The sequence below is a fragment of the Malaclemys terrapin genome, chromosome 5 (assembly GCF_027887155.1).
Source record: "Malaclemys terrapin pileata isolate rMalTer1 chromosome 5, rMalTer1.hap1, whole genome shotgun sequence".
Classification (NCBI taxonomy): Eukaryota; Metazoa; Chordata; order Testudines; family Emydidae; genus Malaclemys; species Malaclemys terrapin.
Genome location: NC_071509.1, coordinates 6,094,957 through 6,114,942, shown reverse-complemented (window position 1 = coordinate 6,114,942; position 19,986 = coordinate 6,094,957). Strand labels below are relative to the sequence as shown.

Sequence of the window (19,986 nt, the reverse complement as noted above, 5' to 3'; positions counted from 1 at the left end):
TCTCTCTGCTTACAAACTGTGCATGCTGTAATAAGAGGAGTGGGGAGATGCATGGGAAGATTGGAAAGAGACTGTTTTTTATCCCCTACCCGATCACAGACATGGGTCAGGGTTACAAAGGTTACACCCCATGTCAGGACCGAGGCCAGTACCCACTGCCTCCTGGCACCCCAGTTATGTACATAAATGTACCCTTGTGTGTCACGTGCCTTGTACTGCATCGGGCTACGGGAGTGGGGACCTGTGTTAAAACTGGGGTTTTACTGACCTTAATATCCAAATAACCAAACAATGCCCCACATTCGCTCAGTCTCCCTGGTGCCTCCTCTTCCCGGGACCACGCCTTGCTTCCCCACTGTGTCCCCTCTAACCTCTTGGGCAGAGCTCCGGACCCGGGACGGGGCTCGGCCTGCAAGCGACAGGGTGCCGAGAAACGTAACTCTGGCGTTCCGGCGTGAGTGCTACACGCGCAAAGCAAGCGTGATGCCTGCATTTAGCCCAGAAGCCAGTATTAGATGCAGGCAAGGGGGGGCCCACTCCGCATAGAACTAAGACTAAACTTTTTAACGCTGCTGCCAACTCCCCCTGCACTCACTGCCCCGGAAGGCATCGCCCCGCAGGCGAGAACCCTCCATCAGCGGGGGCTCCGCAAGCTAGCTCAATGTCCCGCTGCTTCCCAGCGGCGGTGACGTGCCAACACGGATGCACCCGCAGCAAACCCCAGGCCGGCCTCAGGCTGTTCGGGAGCTGACCGAGAGAAACCCAAGGCAGCCGCCTGGCTGTGCCGGAAGTCCCCGCCTCGGCAGAGTGTGGAGAGACAAGAGCCTGGCTGCACGTGGTGCTAGTGAAAACCCTGCAGATTCAAGCCCTGTCTAGCTACAAACCATGCATGATTGGAACCGGTGACTGGGCAGGGAAGGACACGTGACCTTTCTCAACCCACTGGGTCATCCCCAGGGCTCCTTCAGTCGGTATTTCTGTGGTTAACTCTCCTGCACCGTAACAGCGCTAGCCCTGGCCAGCAGCAGGGATGGAACCTAGGACTTTCAGCACCTGAGCCGGGCGTTCGTCCGGGCGCTGAGTGAGCTCTGGGCTGTAGGGATCAGTGGGTCTCACTCTCTTCTCTTCATTTGTTGCCCTTCATGACCCTCCCTCCCCAGGGCCCAGAGCCAGCACAGGCGGGGATGCTGGGAGACCACTTCAGCTCACGCTCTCACCTGCTCGCACCTGGCTACTCACGTCAGCGCCAATCAAAGGCTGATGAGTCTGGGTTACACAGGTCGGGCGAGAGGATCACAAGGGGCCCTTGGAATTTCTGAATGACCCCTTCCCTCCCCCCCCTTCCCCAGCCAGGCCTGAGGATCCAACACACCAAGGAAGGGGCCACAGAACAAAGGGCCCAGCCGGGCCGGGGTCAGATTTCATGAATGGCCTGCAAATGGCTGTCCCTGACTGTCGCCCAGGCAGCCAGATGTGATGTGAGGTGACAGCGGGTCCAGCCGGACATGAGAGGAGGCAACCCGGACAAAGGCCGCTACGTAGCAACTGGGCCCGCTCCTCCTGCCGCTGACATCAGTGTAAATCCGGAGCAGCTCCACTGAGGTCAGAGGATACACGCCGGTGCAAGAGCAGAACCAGGGCGAGGCGTGAGCCAGACCCTCCGCTGGTGTGAATCGGCAAAGATCCCCCGACACCAGAGCAAAGGGAGAAGAGCCAGAGACTCCCCGAAATCCACTAGGGACGTTGCTATTCATTTAACATGGAAGGAGCTCGGATACCACCAGGATGGGCAGCCGCGTAGAACCCCAAGATGAACAGACAAACCGATTCACACCAGCTGGAGATCTGGCTTGTTGCATTGCGTGAGGGGAGGTACAGACCTTGGGACAACGTCGGGCCTTCCTGGCCGACGACAACACCGACGAGCCCAGACTGTGACGAGGCGCTGGGGCGTGAATGCGTCCTGTGCCCGCTCCGGCCAGGGGGAAGATGCCGCCCCAGGAGTCCTTGCCCCAGATCAAACCCAGTGATTAGGAAAAGACAAAGAAATGAGCACAGACCCCTGCTAGGATTATTATGCCTGAAGCATTCTCTCTTTCCCCCGTCTCTCTCTTCTTGGTTACTTTGGAGAGCGTGTGTTTCTTCATTTCATTTGGTTTCCAAAATCAAGTCTACCCTCCAAATACTTCCTGCCTAGGCCAGGCTCCAAGCTAAATACGATGCGTAGCAGGGCTGCTGGCAGGAAAGGGCTGTAGTCTCTTCTCTTGCTGTTTTTTTTGATCCGCACGGACACAGCGTGTAGAAGAAATAACATTCCAGATCCCCGGCACGAGGAGGGTTTCAGGCCAGAGGGTGCGGCACAGGCTCCGGAGAAAGGATGCTGCTAGCACCAGCACAAATCCAAACCGGCTCTGAGGAGAGGAGATGCAGCGACACAGATGGACCAGCCTCATTAATGCTGGAACTGAGTGCAAACCAGCACACGGGAGAGTCACGTCAGGCAGACATTGGCTGCTGGGAGAGTCCCCAGGATTTCCCCCGCATGGTCCTGCCTTTGCTGGTGTGATCTCACCCGCACCAGGAGGGGCCCCAGTACAGCAGGGGAGGAGGCTTCTAAGCACCCAGCACTGGTCTAACAGTCCCACTCCACTGGGGGCCCAACGAGGCACGTTTGAAAACCCCACCCCTTGGCATCTTGAAACGCTACCCGGGGCCTGCACGCTGCCACTCTGGTGAGCTGGCCTCATGGCTGGCCGACAGTCCAACGCAGAGACCAGTCCATGCAGCGTTTAAAAGAGAACTGGATAAATTCATGGTGGTTAATGGCTATTAGCCAGGACGGGTAAGGAATGGTGTCTCTAGCCTCTGTCTGTCAGAGGGTGGAGATGGACGGCTGGAGAGAGATCACTTGATCATTGCCTGTTGGGTTCACTCCTCTGGGGCACCTGGCACTGGCCACTGTCGGTAGACAGGATACTGGGCTAGATGGACCTTTGGTCTGACCCAGTACGGCCGTTCTTATGTAAACCACAAACTCCACCCTTCTCTGCTGGTCCTGCTGCACGTGTCCCAAATGTCCGTAGTCTGGTCCCTTCCTTACGCATCCCGCGCCTGCCCATTCCCGCTGGGATCCAGTGCCGAGGAACGGCTATGTGGCAGCATTTCCAAAGAGAGCCAGAAATCCCAGAGGAAAAGCCTTTTCCCGGGAGATTTCTAGTGCAGTATCCAGACCTACCAGCCTGAGCGAACGCTGGGAGATGCTGGGGAAAGGTCTGCACATCAGTGCCATACACTTCAGCTGCTGCGCAGATTCCTGGGGGTTTAGCTGCAAGGACCCTCCAGATCAGTGTCCATCACTGTTTAGGACCAGAGGGTGATGGATAGTCTTGCGTTAGCTAAGGGGTGGGGGCTGAGGGAGGGGTGGGTGTGGGACACGGAAAAGAGAGAGATTAAATTCTAGCGCGAGATGCACAATTCCCCAGCTGGCTCGGGGAGGTGGCTGTTGGCAGGAAGCTCACAGGGTTGGTACTTCCCTTGCAGGACAGAAAAGCCAGGGCAGGGACCATACTATTGACTCAGTAGGGGAAGGTGAAATCACCCCGTTCACATGCACAGGGCTCAGGAGACAACAGCGCCGCAGTCGGCACGGAACCCCGCCCTGGGAAACGCCCGCCTCGCTCCCACGGCACAAACGGGGGCCGACGCGCTCTTCAGGGAGAACGTTCCACTTGCCGGCCATTGGGAGGGAGGCAGGCCAGGGACCAAAGTTCTGCAGCCTCTTCCACAGGACCCAGGGGCGACAGGCCTTGGGATTCTGCCATAGGGAGACACCTCAGGAGCATCTCAGACTAGCGGTGGGGACGCTGGCGATGACTTGCCCTTCTCTGGGTGTCAGGGAGGCAGGAGAGACACATGGGCCCAGTGCTAAGCCCTGAGGGCGGCTCCTGGTGGAAACCAGAGAAGGAAAAGCCCCGGTCAGGCTGTAGAGCCCATTCCCCCAGCAATGCGGGTGATTCCTCACAGCCTGGCTTCCCGTGTTTGGCTGGTCTAGTTTTAAACACCCCCAGCGATGGAGCGTCCGTCACGGCCCTCGGGCAGGCTGTCTCCCAGCCTAGCAGGCAAGTGCTTTGTGGTGCTGGGATGGAACGTGCTCGCCCGGAGCGCTCAGATCCACAGAGAAGCTGCGTTACACATGAGGTTAGAGCTTCCTTTGGTTAATTACGCCCCCGCTCACTCCTCTCGGCGGGCACTGCAGCCGCCCCCACGTCCCCAGCGGCAGCCAGAGAGCTGCAAAGGAAAGCGCCCAGGCACCCTCTCTATTTAGGTGCTCATCGGACTCGCAGCGGGGTCTTATCCTCCCTACTGCTCTAACACTAGCTAGTGAAAATCATCACCTGGGCTTCTGTCGGGAGGTCATTGCAGGGAGTAAGTGGCTCCCCACCCCCGTTTACAGCTCGGGAAAGGCTGACGCGGGGGGCGTGGCTTAGATCACCCGGGATGTCCATGCGTCTCGAGGGAGCTTGACTCCAGCTAGTACATGGAGCAGCAGCAGCAAAGACAGAGCGGGCTAACGAGCCGAGTACGTACTGGGGGCTGTGCCAGGTCAGAGCTACCCACTCGCAAACCTGAGCTGTGCCGCTTCCAATGGATTCCTGCCAGCATGAGACTCCAGACCCCTGGATGCCCAGGCCCGTGGCCTCTAACCACTGGACCACAATTTTCCTGACATCCCTCTCCCCATCCCTAATGTTATAGAATCATAGGGTTGGAAGGGACCTCAGGAGGTATCTAGTCCAACCCCCTGCTTAAAGCAGGACCGATCCCCAGACAGATTTTTATCCCAGTTCCCTAAATGGCCCCCTCAAGGATTGAACTCACAACCCTGGGTTTAGCAGCCCAATGCTCAAACCACTGAGCTCTCCCTCCCTCCCATAAACTTTCAGATCGCAGAAGCAGCATTTACAGCTCGCAGAAGAAGGGTTACAACGTCATGAATCCTTTACAGACAAGAGATCCCGGAAACATCCCTGAAAACATATAAGGATTGGAGACTCAAAGCTGTACAGAAGTGGGAAAAAAGGCAGAAAATATGGAGCAAATAACTGAAAAAAGGGGTGGGGGGGGAAGATGAGACAGAGCTAAGAAGGTGACAGGTCTACCTTTAAAGGCTGAGTTTATGACTGTCAATCAGTAGCCAAGTAATTCAAAAGATACTCAAACAAAACTCTAGGGTATGACTATACTTTTCTTTGTGGCACTAAGTTTACAAATCAAGATTTGTAACCTATACAGGTAAATAGGTAAGAAGATAGTAAGTTTTCATGATTACATGACAAAGTATAAGCAAGCTTTAATCAAAATATTTCAACATACACAGCAGCCATTGAAATCTGATGTGTACTGAGGGACTGACCTCTTCTTGGAAGGCGGGTTTTTCTTTTTTAAAGATTAATCACTTCTGACTAGTGGAGACTTATAAATGTAAAGATGCTGGAAGGGAAAATCAGTTTTTCGTCTCTACTCCCACCTCCACAACAGGTGTGTGTCTTACTCGCCTCTTATTCCAGCTTCCCTCACCGTATTTCATCCCACATGGGCTACTTCTGCTGCCGCAGTGTGTCCCTTGCCCTCTTCCCAGGCCAAGATACCACCGAACATCAGCAAACGTCATGCTTCAGGGCACGGGCTGATGGCCTGCGGGGTCAGGAAGGAATGCCTCCCCTCAGCCCACCCCGCTCCATATATATATGGATGGAGATATACCTATCTCATAGAACTGGAAGGGACCTTGAAAGGTTATCGAATCCAGCCCCCTGCCTTCACTAGCAGGACCAAGTACTGATTTTGCCCCAGATCCCTAAGTGGCCTCCTCAAGGATTGAACTCACAACCCTGGGTTTAGCAGGTCAATGCTCAAAGCACTGAGCTCTCCCTCTCTCGTGGTATTTGACAGGGGAACAGTCTGCCCTCCATTGAAGCCATAGGTACTGGCCACTGCTGTAGGTGCCAGTAAGAGGGAGGCTAGATGGATGAACGGTTAGTGTGGAGGCAGTTGGATACCACGTTCGGGTTCAAGATGGGGCAGAGAGATAACACGACTCCTTAGCCCAGAGATCAGATCCAGTGCACCGGGAGGCGGCAGGCCGGCGGGGGGCCGGGCCGGTTCGCCCTCCGGGAGGCGGCAGGCCGGCGGGGGCGGGCCGGTTCGCCCACCGGGCCGTGGGATATGGAACCAGATGGCCCAATTCAGTACAGCAGTTCTTACTGCTTCTCTGCTCCCTTCACCACTGTGCTTCTCTCACTCCCTTCCTGCTCCCCAGACCCTGCTCCCCAACATCGTTCTCTCTGGGCTTCTCTTTCCCCCGTCTCTCACCCCAGACCTCTCTCCCCGGGCCTCTTTCACTGCTTGATCTAACTGATCATTTACTGCTTTGCCCCTTTGCTGCTGCATTGAGGAGCGAAGCTGAAAACGGTGTCTCTGGCCTGAGCTTTCACGCCCTGCCAGGGCCCAGCCCATCTGCAAACAAATCCCTGTCCCAGCGGGGGCCCCAGCACCACTGACCCCCCCCTCCCGCCAGCGAGAGCCCCAGGAACCTGGCAGTCTCCGACTGCTGAAACCCAAACAGTCTGGCCGACTCTCCCCCGCCGAGCTCCATGCAGAGTCCAAAGAACTCAGCTTTCAGCAGCGGGCAACTCGTCAGGACCGCTCCGCCCCAGTTACTCAGCCGGCACAGGGGAGCACTGGGTCAGAGCGGGACAGGGAACGGAGTCACTGGGACGCTCTCAGGGGCAGGCATTTCTATCGACCGGCGGGGGAAGCCAGCCCTGCACAGGAGGGAGAAGGGGCGTGTGGTTATGGCACTGACTGGGACCTCAGTTCAAGTCTCTGCTTTGCCACAGAGCAGTCCCTGCTCCCCCTTGGCAAGTCACGTTGCCTCCCTGTGCCTCAGTTTCCCCAGTGGCGCAATACCAGCACTGCCCTCCCCTGCTGGGAGGCGAACTTCACTGATTCGAGCAGGGCCCGCAGACACTACCGTGCTGGGCGCACCACGGAGATCAAGGGGTTAATGGTTTCACAGCTTTTTTGAATTCCAAAACGGCAGGGGGAAGGAAATCAATCAAAGCAGATGACTTCTGAGAGACCCTACAACAACAAGCCACGGTGCTCAGCCCCGTCCCTGCGAGCAACCCTGTAAAAACAAACCAGTGTGGACGGACGAACAACCCTGCAGCAACAACGGACGGCACACAGCCCAGCCCCCACAAACACCCTGAGAAGAACCGACAGGCCAGCCCTCACACACACACCCCGACACTACCAAAGCAACCCGCCGCTTAGGAACCGCTGCGTTCCGGCTGTGATTCGCTGAGAAACCACGGCGAGCCAGCAGCGGCTCCCTAGCCCAACACATGCAAGTCGCTCACTGTCTACAGGGCGCGTGCGGCTTGCCTGAGAGCGGGCACACATCCGTGGGTCTGAGCGGGCCCCTGGGAGAAGAGGTGTCTAGGAACGCCCAGCCCCCCGGCAGCATGTCGTCGTTTATACCCAGTGCCAACGGAGCGTAACATGCCACCGAATCTGGCTCACACCGGCTTCGGCTGTGTGAATGACTGCGCCGAGGACGGGGCAACCACACCTCCGGCATGCGTTTGCACCAGCGCTGCAGGGAGGGAGCGCGCCAGGCACGTTCCAGGCTGGCAGGGGAAGGAGGGAGGGAGCCGATAGGCAGGTGAACCAGGGACCGGACAGTCGACAGCATTGGTGGCTGAGCAGCGACATGAGGGCGTGACAATCCACGAGAGCATCACTGAGACGACTCCTTGCACGGCCAGGTGGTCCATGCAGACACCCCCACCCCGGACGCCCCTGGACACCTGCTGCACGCATCCAGGGCCAACCCTGCAGCTAGAGTCCTGCAGAGCCCCCGTGTCCCAAGGTGGATACTTACTGGTTCCTTTCCAGTGCCAGGATGAGCTCCTTGCCCTCAGCAGTCATGGCCATCTCCCCCGTGGCAGGCGCTGGCACCTGTGGAAGGAGAGCAAGGGAGGAATCGGGTCACAAGGGAAAGCCAGGGAGACACCAAACCGCTGCACAGCTCTGTGTCCACTGCCAGCTCCCCCCAGGCCAGGAGATCTGCAGGGTGGGGAATCTGGGAAGGGGCCATGCCCATTTCCCCTGGTGTAACAAACCCTCCTGCAGCAGCCAATGAACGGATCAGCCCCGCACCTGGGGAGGCGGGACTAGAACCCTGCTCCACCCGCTGCAAAAATACAGGCCCCGCCCGCCCGAGCTAACAGAGACCTCCCCGAGGCGGAGCGCTGGCACCAGTAGTAGGTCCCGTAGCCTTTCAGGGTGTACCCTGAGAGAGGGATATGATCACATACGCTGCCCTCTAAAGTGGGTTCCTCCCAGAGCAGGGCCAGTCGCCGGGGTCCCTAGACAGTGGCATGGCCTCTCCCGGGAAGGGGCGGAGGCTCGGTTGCTGGGAGCGTTAAGAGCACTGGAGAAGGGATGGGGTCTCAGCCAAGGGGGTCACGACTGCCCCCCTGTTTTTATCTGTTGGCACATGGCCTGATGGTGTGGAAAGGGCTGAGACTGAACCGCTGCTCTGCAGGGCGCCATCCTGTGCTCCCGGGGGATGGGCTGGCTGACTTCACAGGGCTTCCCCCTACGCCTCTGAACCCCCAGGCTGGGCTGGCCCCACTCTTGTGTTCGGCAGCGCACGCTGTCCGACTGCCTGTACACTCTGCTGGGTCTTCCCCACCCCTGCTCCAGCTTCCGGATGGACAGCATGCCAGGGCCTCCAGAAAGCAGGGGAAAGGCGGAGATACCCTCCCCGTGCCTCCATCTCGGTGACACTGCTCCTCACCCCAGCCCAGACGCCAAACTCATCCTCACGCAGCTCTGCCTCCGTAACGCTGCCAGGATCTGGGCTCTGGCGCCCCTGAAATCCCTGCTTGGGTCCTCGCCGCTTCCCACCTGGACACCTGAAACCCCCAACCCGACGTCGCTCTCCAGCCCCTGCTCTCTCAGGCCAGGGAAGCCTGTTCTCAGGCCATCACTCGGCTCCCCCAGCCCAAATCCAGCTCAAACCCGTCTTATGGATTCGCTTCGCCCACCGGACCTCTGACCTCACACCTGCCCCTCGCTCTGCACCTCCCGTCCCGGCTGCCCTCCCGCTCGCGGCTCCCAACAGGGGCCTGTCACATCGCAGTACGGAGCCCAGGGCAGCCGGCTCCACATGGCAGTTAGCGCATGGCCGGCTGGTGCGCAGGACGCTCACGCCCAGGCTTGCCGCGCGCTGACGGACCGTGTGGACAGGCCGGTGAAGTGGATCCAGCGTTGGTGCAAGGTGCTGCCCAGAAAGTCCCGGCGAGTGAGGCACGGAGCAGGGGCAGCCCGAGCCGCCCTGGAGGGACTAGTTCTTTGGGCAAAGGGAGACTCCCGGCTCCGGGGTCTCTGAGTCTGCCAGCTCTCAAGGAGGTGCCCTGGGACTGGGACAGAAACCTGCCGCCTCCTTTCACAGAGGCCCCCAGACAGCGGTCACATGGGGACAACTTTCCAGTGGCGAGCGGCCTGATGGGGGGGGGGGGGGGGGGAAAGGGTCGATACCACGCTCCAGCCTCAGTCTATAAAGAAAGGATCAATCCATTGTCCCCACCCGGGGCATTATTGGTCTTAAGGGACCTTCCGCTGATGCCTAAGCGCTGCATGAATGCAGTCCAGCTCCTCCCTCCAGAAATAAAACCACCCTATTGGGTTTAGCTGGGAGATCTTAACTCTCCGAAAGCAGCCGGACACCCCTCCAGAGCTGGGGTTCAAAGGGAGCTCGGGGGGGGGGGCTTTGGGGGCCCTGAATTCGACAGCAGCACCAGGGGAACGTGGAATTTTCACACCAGTGGAAAACGAGAGACGAAGAACATCTGAGAGGTGGGTGGCTGACGACTCTCTGCAGAGACACGCGTGCGTGCGAGAACGAATTGGAAACATCCCAGGAAATACACAGAGGGACGAGACGGGATCCCCGCCCCAGATCGGAAAAGGGGCAGCTCTTCCCCACGGACAAAAATAGTTCCTAGTATTTGCACGATCCAGGCCCAGCTGTGCTAGGCAGGGACCGTCCCTGCCCCAAAGAAGTGAACTGAGAGCGGCCAGGGTTATTACCCCGCCGGGCAGATGGGGACCTGAGGCAGAGATACTGGGGACCTGTCCAAGGACGCACAGGGAGTCTGTTGCGGAGCAGGGAATTGACCTCGGTCTCTAAAAGTCACAGTCCAACTCCCTAACCACTAGGCCAGCCTTCCTCCCTGGAAACTGAATTCCAGCCCTGAGGAAAACATCCCCTTGTCCCCAGGAGCCAAGACGCCCATCCTGGGGTGGGACAAGACATCACAGCTACAACCCAGCCAGCAATGCCTTGAGGCTGGCCCCATTCCAACCCATGCTGGCTAGCGATTGTCCGCCCACAGGGTAAGAACCCAGGGGACCGTGGCAATTTTTACAAGCAAGAGAGGAATCCAAGTGGTAAGCTCACGCCAGGGGAGGCTCCCTGCAGCCAGGAGCTCTGCTCCCTGGGCCCTGCTACAGCTGGAGAGCAGGGAGGACAACCTCCCCTCCCCACTCCACAAAGAGCTCTTCCTCTCAACCCATAGCTCTTGCTTCTATCGCCCATACCTCCAAGCCCTGCCACTTCCCTCCTCCCCCTTCTCCTCCCCACCAGCTCAGCCTCCCACACCTTGAGTCCTGCGCCCGGGGGGCTTGATTCTGCATTAAATTTGCACAGCCACCGACACCAGTGCAAAGCGAGCTTTGCACTGGTGGTAAATGGCTGCACGGCCCAATGGAGAACCGGACCCTTGCTGTTCATTTCCTCCCCTTCCTCTGCACCCTGACAGCTCCCTCCAGCTGGTTTGCCAGCTGTCCAGGCAGGGCCCAGCGTCTCCGTCTCCTCAGGCTGGGATCCGAGCCCTGCACTCGGGTGACTACAGGGTTTGTCATGCCAGGGCAGGGGAATAAATAGAAATCTCAGCTTCCGGGCACTGTATAACACACAGCTGTTAAAAATACCGGGTGCAAGGGGAGGAAATCATTGACTCAGCTTCCCCAGGACGCTACAGGCTTCTGGGCTGGGCCCGCAGTCCAGGGCCTTGTCCACACGAGAGGCTCTGGCACAGATCCCATTGGAACCAACCCTGCTTCACACCAGGGTGGTCCATCTCCACTGGGGCTTGGCACCAGGGTACAAATCCTTGGCATAACAGCAGCTCTGCCCGGCTAGGAGCAGCCCTTCCCCCCCCCATACACCCACGCTCTGTGGGCTGGGGCCACTGGCTAAAAACAAAACTCTCTTTGAAACAAGGTTTTGCTAAGCCTTATGCCCAGCAACCTTGTGACACAGACTTGTGCCCAGCACCGCACCCCGTGGGATCAATACTTCACCATAGGGCCTTGGACTCCAACTGGGGCAGTTCCTGGGATTTCAAGCTGCCCATACGGCTCCCACATCTTGCTAGAACCAGCAATTCCTGCCCATACACCGAGGCCCCGGGATCACAGTGCTGCAGGAAAGTGTCCAGGCAATGGAGGAGATTCACAGCTCATCCGCAGAGTCTCTGACCCAGAACCGGGGAGGGAACGAAGAGCTTGCGTTTGCCCGGCATGTCCCTGCATCGTGCATTTGTCTGGTGATTGGCCAGCGCTCGGCCAGGTGGAGCTGATCACCGAACAGATCAGAAAGAAATATCCCGCGCAAACTCCATCTTCGGGTGCTGAAGTGACTCCAAAAACTCCCACCGCCTGTGCCGGGGCGGGGCCTCATGGCAATGGGGGGGAGCTAAGGTCCAGGTGGTCACCCTACCTGGGCACCAAGTGACTAACAGGGGGGACTGTGGGAGTTTGGCCCCACTTCTCCCACAATTCCTCAGGGTTCCAGGAAGCATCCTACAATCTGCACCCAAAACTGCCGAAGGGAGTAAGCCCAAAGGCAGTGCAAGGTACCCTGGGATACCTACCCACGATTGGGGCGGCTCCAGGCACCAGCGCACTAAGCGCGTACCTGGGACGGCAAGCCGTGGGGGGCGGCCTGCCGGTCGCCATGAGGGCGGCAGTCAGGCAGGCTTCGGTGGTGCGCCTGCGGGAGGTCCGCCAATCCCGCGGCTTTAGCAGCAATTCGGCGGCGGGTACGCCGAAGGCGTGGGACCGGCGGACCTCCCGCAGGCGCACCGCTGAATCCACATGACCAGCAGACCTCCCACAGGCGCGCCGCCGAAAGCCGCCTGACTGCCGTGCTTGGGGCGGCAAAATACATAGAGCCGCCCCTGCCCACGATGCAGCACGGTGCTGGGCAGAGCCAAATACAACGTGGCTCACACCAAGCCGAGCGCCCCCAGTCGGCGGGATTACGTCAGCCAGAGCTGTGCGGTGTGTACACAAGGCCCGGAAAACTGGATCCTTTTCTCTGCCTCTCTCTGTGTCTGTCAGGGCGTGGGGCTCGATCTCTGTTTATGTCTCTCCCTGATGTTACTGACTCTGTTTATGTCTCTCTTGCAGTCTGCCCCTCCTTTCTGCTCCTCCCAACAGACAACGGTTTAACATTTCCCTTCAGCAAACAAGGCCCTCGCAAGCCAAACGACACATTGAGTCAGGCTCCGGTTTCCCAGCACAACTGCTGTCATTCCAGAGCCATGTGCTTATCGGCAGAGCAGAGGGAGAGCCCCGGGCGGGCTGCCAGCCCCTCCGAGCCAGAGCGCCCTTCCAGGGCCCAGTGCGAGGGTTGGTGCTTTGCCATTGTTTAGACACATGGATTAATGGAACCATCATGATCATCTGGTGCGACCTCCCTCACAAGCCAGGCCTGAGAAAGGCACCCAGCGATCCCAGCCCGGAGGGATCCCAGCCCAGCTGCTTCATGGGAAGGAGTTTCTGGAGTTTGCAAAGGTAACAAAGCTTTTGGCTCACCTCAGTCTCCATGGCTCATGTCATCTCTGGCCTCTGCTGAGACTGCTCCCGAGTGGCAGAGCTCACTGGAGCACCTGTGCACGAGGAAGTCAGCTACAGCCTACTGACAGGCAGCCACTTCTAGATTCCTCTACTCTACTGGGACTGGCAGGGTCCCTTGGCCTCTCACCTGCCAGTGAGAGGTCCTCGCAAAGGAGGAGGAGAGAGGCTTTGTTTCCTTTGGGAGAACTGCCTGTGGTGGAGAATCATAGAATCACAGGACTGGAAGGGACCTCGAGAGGTCATCTAGTCCAGTCCCCTGCACTCATGGCAGGACTAAGTATTATCTAGTTTCTAGACCATCCCTGGCAGGTGTTTGTGCAACCTGCTCTTAAAAATCTCCAATGATGGACATTCCACCACCTCCCTAGGCAATTTATTCCAGTGCTTAACCTCTCTGACCGTTAGGAAGTTTTTCCTAATGTCCAACCTAAACCTCCTTTGTCCGATCCTCAGAAGTTAATGAGAACAATTTTCTCCCTCCTCCTTGTAACAACCTTTTATGTACTTGAACATTATTACCATGTCCCCTCTCAGCCTTCTCTTCTCCAGACTAAACAACCCCAATTTTTTCCAATCTTCCCTCATAGGTCATGTTTTCTAGATCATTTGTGTTGCTCTTCTCTGGAATTTCTCCAATTTGTCCACATCTTTCCTGAAATGTGGCACCCAGAACTGGACACAATACTCCAGTTGAGGCCTAATCAGCGCGGAGTAGAGCGTAAGAATTACTTCTCGTGTCTTGTTTACAACTCTCCTGCTAATACATCCCAGAATGATGTTCGCTTTTTTTTGCAGCAGCGTTACACCGTTGACTCATATTTAGCTTGTGGTCCACTATGACCCCCAGATCCCTTTCCGCAGTACTCCTTGCTAAGCAGTCTAGAGAACATTTGCAATGAAGCCCCGGGTGCCAAGCAGGGCAATGTGGGCTTCAGAGATCCACATAGCTTCCATCCCCATAGAACGGCCGCTGCTCAGAGCTGGCTGCTGGGCCGGACTGCAGCGACACTTGGTATGGGGAGGCTCTTGTGGAGAGCAAGACTTAGACAAGCAAACACGTCTCTCCCTCGACACCGCGTATCCCTCCGAGAATGGCCCCATTGGCACAGGGCCGTTCTCACCCCTGCTTTGCTCATAACGGGTCCCACCTTACACTCAAGACGCAGGCAGCACCACAGCCAGGAGGGACTTTGCCTGGACAAGAAAGAATCAGCCGTCAGAGCGAAATCCCACTCCCAATGAATGGCTTCGCCTTCCCATCTCTTTGATCGCCACACACGCTGGTTGAAACTCAGGAGGCAAGACGAGCGAGAGGAACTGCCATGCCTTCGCCCCAATTCAAAGGCCCACCCACGTCCAGTGACAACCTTCCCCCTCTTTAATCAGCCAGCACGTCTCGCTCACAGACAGCCCCAGCTCCCGGGATAAAGCAGACCCCCAGCCTTGCCCTTGGGAAGCCCAAGTCCGAGCACATTGCTCTGGGAAGCCCACGGGTGCTGCTCTGGAGCCTAAGGCTTCAGACTCTGACTCGGGAACCCGCAAAGCCCTGGGTTCAAATCCAGGCCAGCAGTGACTAGAAACTGTCATGAGCTGAGGGCTCTTTGGTGGGGCCTGGGAAGTGAAAAAGCCATGCCAACGGGTGGGGCTAATTATGGGCAGCCCCTACAGGGAGGTAACGGAGCGACCTGGCCATGGTCTCTACGCCAGGGCAAGGAAGCTGGTGCTGCCACAGCTGAGGGCTCCAGGCTGCCAGACCAGCAATGCTAAACGCATAGGCCATACACCCAAGAGGCAGCGGTGGGATCCGCAGGCTCCACCTCCCTTGGGAGGCTGCAGTTTGTTCCTTATTGTTCAACTTTCGGTGTCGTCTGCAGGGCTCCAGGCCGGCTGGGTAGGGGCAGGGCTCTCCTCATGGAAGGCACAAATCTGCTCTGAATAGCCCAATCCAGAGACAAAACACTAAGGAAAGAAGATGTGGCAGTTCAGGCACCCTGGGGACTGGGCCCCTGGTACATCATGTTTGCTAGGGCCCCAGCCGCTCCCATTTCACCTCAGTTACAGACATTTGCGGGGGGGGGGGGGAGGGGGGCTGAGTTTGGGGTTCTGAGCTTGGGGCTCTGGTACAATTGTCCCCTCTTTCCTCTCCCCTCTCATCAGCCCTGGCCTAAGTGGTTTAGGAGCCTGATGCGCTGCGTGTGGCTCGAAAGCTGGTCTCTCTCACCACCAGAAGTTGGTCCAATAAGAGAGATTCCCTCTCCCGCCTCGTCTCACTGAAAGTCAGAGGCACTCAGGCTACCAAGGGGGAATTTGCAAAGGCACAAGCGGCAACTGGCTGCCAGACGCCACCTGAATGCCAGGAGCAGTTGGGCACCCAGCTGCCATTTGTACCTCTGAAAAACCTCTCCCGCAAGTGCCTGTATTCCTTGTGGAAATGAGGTGTCCAAGGTATTTAGGCACCAAACCACCACAGAACTCAGGAGCCATTGAGGATCTGGCCCGCCGTGCTAAATAGTTGTGAAAATGGCATCCCCAGTTTCTCCCCGCCTCAGCTCCTATCCGCACAGTGGGGATCCCAGCACTGCCCCTCCTCGCAGGGCAGCCGGCAGGAGAAATACATGGAAGACGGAGGGGCTTGGCCTCTATACACACCTCTGCCAGACTCACTGCCACATGGTGGCAGCATGGGGGAGAGGTCATGGGGGGCCTTGAAACTGCCAGGTGGGATGTCGCACCAGTCCCGCTCCCGCCACCAGAAAATCTTCCCAGCTCCAAAAAAGGAGACCAGAGCAGACAGGAAACAACAATCCACGATTTTCCTGGGAGTCCCTTAGCCATTCCCAAAACACGGCCACTCAGCTCCCCACGCCAGCCGGGCAGCGCTGCGGTGATTTCACAGGGGGAGGAGGGAAGGGAAGCAGAGGGTCCCTCTCCCTTGTCAATGCTGGGAATGGGTTGGATTTTTAGAACATGATCTTATACAAACAGCGCTGCCTTGGCCAAATATGGTCTGTGCGTTTTTCCGTTCAATTCCCTTTTCCCCCCAGGGGGTCCCAGTTCTCCCCCCCTTCTTCCTCCCTCCCCCTCAAATCCCCCTTTGCTTTCCCCTTCCCCAGCGCCCTCAGTGGAGTTTGGCTCCTTCAAATTCCCCAGCAGTTACATTGTGTGTTTGCATAAGCACATTGTTGGCAGGATGCTCTTGTCAAACTGAATTCTTAAAGGGCCATGTTCACAAAGCTGCCTCTCCCCCTCGTAATCCCCCCCCCCGCCCCACACACACACACACACACACACACACACACACACCAGACTCAAAGCCCTTGGCAGAGAAGGTGGTTAAGGCCTGGAACTAGTATGCTGGTGATGCCAAACTCCCCGTGTGAGCGTGGGGAAGGGAATTTCTCTCTCTGGGCCTCAGTTTCCCCTTCTGTGCCTTGGGGCTGATGAGCTTGGAGGTATTGGGATGAGAAGGGCCGAGGGTCACTCGCAAAGGAAGATTACAGTCTCCTCTGGCGGCGCACAGCGAACCGCTCTCTGCCTGCTCAGTCCATCTAGTCACGTGGGGCTGGAGACTGCTCCTGAGAAACCGACGGAAGAGCTCCCGTTGCCCACAGTGGAGCAGGATTGGGCCCTTATCCGCTGCATGCCGCAGCCAGCCAGCCCCGACTGTCCAACAGCCTTCCAGGGCTTCCCCAAATCCTTGCTGAATAGAGAGATTGGGAAAGAACAGGGGGAGGTCAGCAGAGAGCCCTCCAACCCCGAGGTGGCCCCTTTAAAGCCAGCTGCCCCTGCACTTCTGGTGCGGAGTAAGGAGAGGACCCAGGCAGGCCCCCTGCCAGCCAGATGGACTTGCAGGTCCCTGCGGGAGATGACAGATTCAAGCCAAGCAGATGTCGACTCCCCCCAGGATTTTTAGTTCACCCAGGAGATGGGTTATCACAAGATGCCCATGGAAATGACAGGACGGGACTGAGTAGTGGAGGCGGCAGCGGGGTCCACAGGGCCGGCTGGCGAGGGCTCCTGGGCGGCCAGCGTTGCCCAGCAGAGAGGAGGGAGTGGTGGGTTCTGCCGGCAGCCCCAGAGCCCCACAACCCAGCGCACCGGCTTATCCACAGGAAATAGAGGCGGCACCTGCGTTTAAGCAACCAGCCGAGGGCACCGCCCGGCACCTGGGCGGGCTGAGTCAGACACAGGAAGCTGCCACCCGCAACAGCCCAGGGCTGCAGCTCAGAGTCCTCACCCGATTCTCAGCTCTGCCCCTGGCACAGACCGGGGCGGGGGGGGGGGGGAGCAAAGGTGGCTTTAAGCCCCACACGCCCCTGCCCAGGCCCCAGTAATTTATGCTCCACTCCCCCTGGAGGCAGAGAAATAGCCCAAGTGCCCTGCACACCAGCCAGCCTCCCCCACTCTTGGCACACCCCTGACACTGGGGGCCTGGCTGATGCAGAGCCAGGGGGACAGCTGTGTCTGGGGTGTCACTTCCACCACCCCCTTCACAGTGCCAGAGTATAACAGGCCACAGACCCTCCCCCAGCAGCCCCTGCAGCAGCCAGAACCAGTCTCCCCTGCTAGGTCTCTAGTCCTGGGGCTTCTCCAACAGGGGTCAAAGCTCGGAGACCGAGGGAGCTCTAAGGCTCCTATCCATAATGGGCATAACTGCGCCACCCTGGGAATTCCTCGCTGAACTGGGCGCGTGCCCTGGACCATGAGGATTGACAGCCTGTATCTCAGCTAGTGGCAAAGCCATTCGCCTCCAGCATATCTTGCAGCAGTGAGCCCGGCCCGCCAGCTGTCCTCTGCCACAAGACACTTCCCAGCCATGCAGCCCGAGGGGCTTAAGGAGACGCTGGCGTTTCCATCGCTGCCGAGGCTAGAAGCAAATGGGGGAACCGTCTCTCCCCATGGCGCCTGCAAGGGGTCCTGTCTGGGGACACTCGCTGCGCAAGACTCCAGCTCCAGGCTCCAACAGCCCGTCCAAAATCCATCAGCGGTGGCGAAGTTCACAGCAGCTGGGGAAGGAGCCGCGGTGGTGGAGACCCAGCCCCGGCGGGTGGAATTCAAGAGTATTTTTCTTTTTCAATCTGCTGATCAGAAAAACCGCAGAGCTGTTGCTGGAGGAGCCAAGGCCAACGCCTTTTGTTTTCCTTTGAGGGTGAAATGATCTTTGGTTCTCCGCAGCCCGCAGCCTCACCCAGGCCGCCTGCACCATCACTGCGCGGCTCACGACGCCAAACCTAAGAGCAACTGGCGACCCTGCCCAGAGGCACCAGCTCAGGCAGCGCCAAAGCGCCCGTGAGATCAGCGGCTGCTGGGTGCCTTAACATAGACACCGAGGCTGCCGTGGAAGCTATGGAAAAATCAACCCCCTTCTGCCCGCATGGAGGGCACGTGGAAGTGATAACGCATGGCAAGACGGGTGGGTCTAGTTCCTGGGACCCCTCTGCAGCCTGGAACTAAGAGAGATCAAGGCAAGCTCCGCAGAGAACATCTTGCTGGTTGCAAGTTGGAATTCTCAGCTGGAACGTCACACAGATGAGAGAGATTGTTGTATGGCTCCCCGTGACATGGATCCACCACACACACACACACACACACACACACACACACACACACACACACACACACACACACACACACACACACACACACACACACACACACAGAAAGGACAGTCCAGCGATTGGGGCACTAGTCCGGGAGACTCACACTCAATTCCCTGCTTGACCGCAGGCCCACGGTCCCACAAAGTAATTCAGGCAGATCCTCCAAGTCATGGAGGTATTTCATTGATTTCAGTGCGAGTTAGGAGCCTAAATATCTCGGATGATCTGAGTGTTAGCCTCCCCATACCATGGGGACAATGGTATTGTCCCACCTACCAGGGGCGTGGGGAGGGTAAATACATTAAGGTTTGCGGGGTGCTCAGATACACGCCCTTCCCCCAGTGTCGCAGTAAGTACCTATATCTAAGACAGAAGCAGGACAAAACTCCGGGGCCTGAGTGTGCATTGCCCTGTGCCTAGTAGAGGCCCTGACCCCCTTCCCAGTCACAATGGCGGCATGTCCCACCCGCTGGGCACTGGCCTTCCAAGCAGTGCTGGGAACAGGGGAGACCGGATTCGGCAACGTGTCTGGCACACCACACAACGGGGCCTGATTCTGATCAGGGCCTCTGGTTGCTGCTGGAGTACACAGAACAGGTAAGAGAGTGTCAGTCAAAGGGGATCTAACAGTCTAAAATGATGTGATATATACCCTTCCTCCAACCCCAGGATAAATTTCACCACCTTAGATTTCTCCTCTGGGTGTTTGGCCCCCAAAGTTCAAACGAACTAGGACTTGGCTCTAAAATCCAGTTCAGGCCACGGGTCTTCGTAACCTTTAGCCCTTCTAGAGGGCTTTCCTAGTCAAAACACTTTAGAAGCACTAACTAATCCTCCCCACCCTCACTTCAGGAAGGGATTCTCTCTCCATATTGTATAGATGGGGAAACTGAGGCAGAGTAGCTAGCACCACGGGCAGGATCCCAGCCAGTTCTAGCTTCCTCGGCCCAACGACTGCGATGGTTCAGAACGAGGCCGAGTCTGGTTTCCTCGGAGACATTCACACATGCCGACCAAGCACCCTGCTCTGCCTACGCGGTTGGTACTAGGGCGTAGGCCAGGATGGTCACACAGGCTGCTCTCGCTTTACACGGTCAGCAAGAGGAGGTCCAGGCTGGTTCCTGCAAAACCACATAGCCTGGGATACCATTGTCATCAGGTGTATCGCCCAGAGGCCCCAACTGAGATCGGGACCCCATTGCGTGGGGCGCTGTGCGGACACACAGCAAGAGAATCCCTGCCCCCACAGAGCTTACCATCTGCACAGTCAAAGGGTGGGAGGGAAACTGAGGCACAGAGAGAGGAAAGGACTTGCCCAAGGCCCACAGGACAGCAGTAGCTAAGCAGGGAACTGAACCAAGGTCTCCTGAGTCCCAGTCCAGTGCCT

The 19,986-nt window shown here is 57.8% G+C and overlaps 1 protein-coding gene across 1 annotated transcript in view; it reads right to left on the bottom strand.

Annotated features, from left to right (window-relative positions):
• ADAM33 (ADAM metallopeptidase domain 33) overlaps positions 1 to 19,986 on the bottom strand; it is a 70,625-nt gene that overhangs the window by 40,760 nt on the left and 9,879 nt on the right. Inside the window, exon 3 of the mRNA XM_054031015.1 lies at positions 7,949 to 8,025. Within this exon, the coding sequence (XP_053886990.1) occupies positions 7,949 to 8,025 (77 nt within the window). The remainder of the gene's footprint in view (positions 1 to 7,948; positions 8,026 to 19,986) is intronic.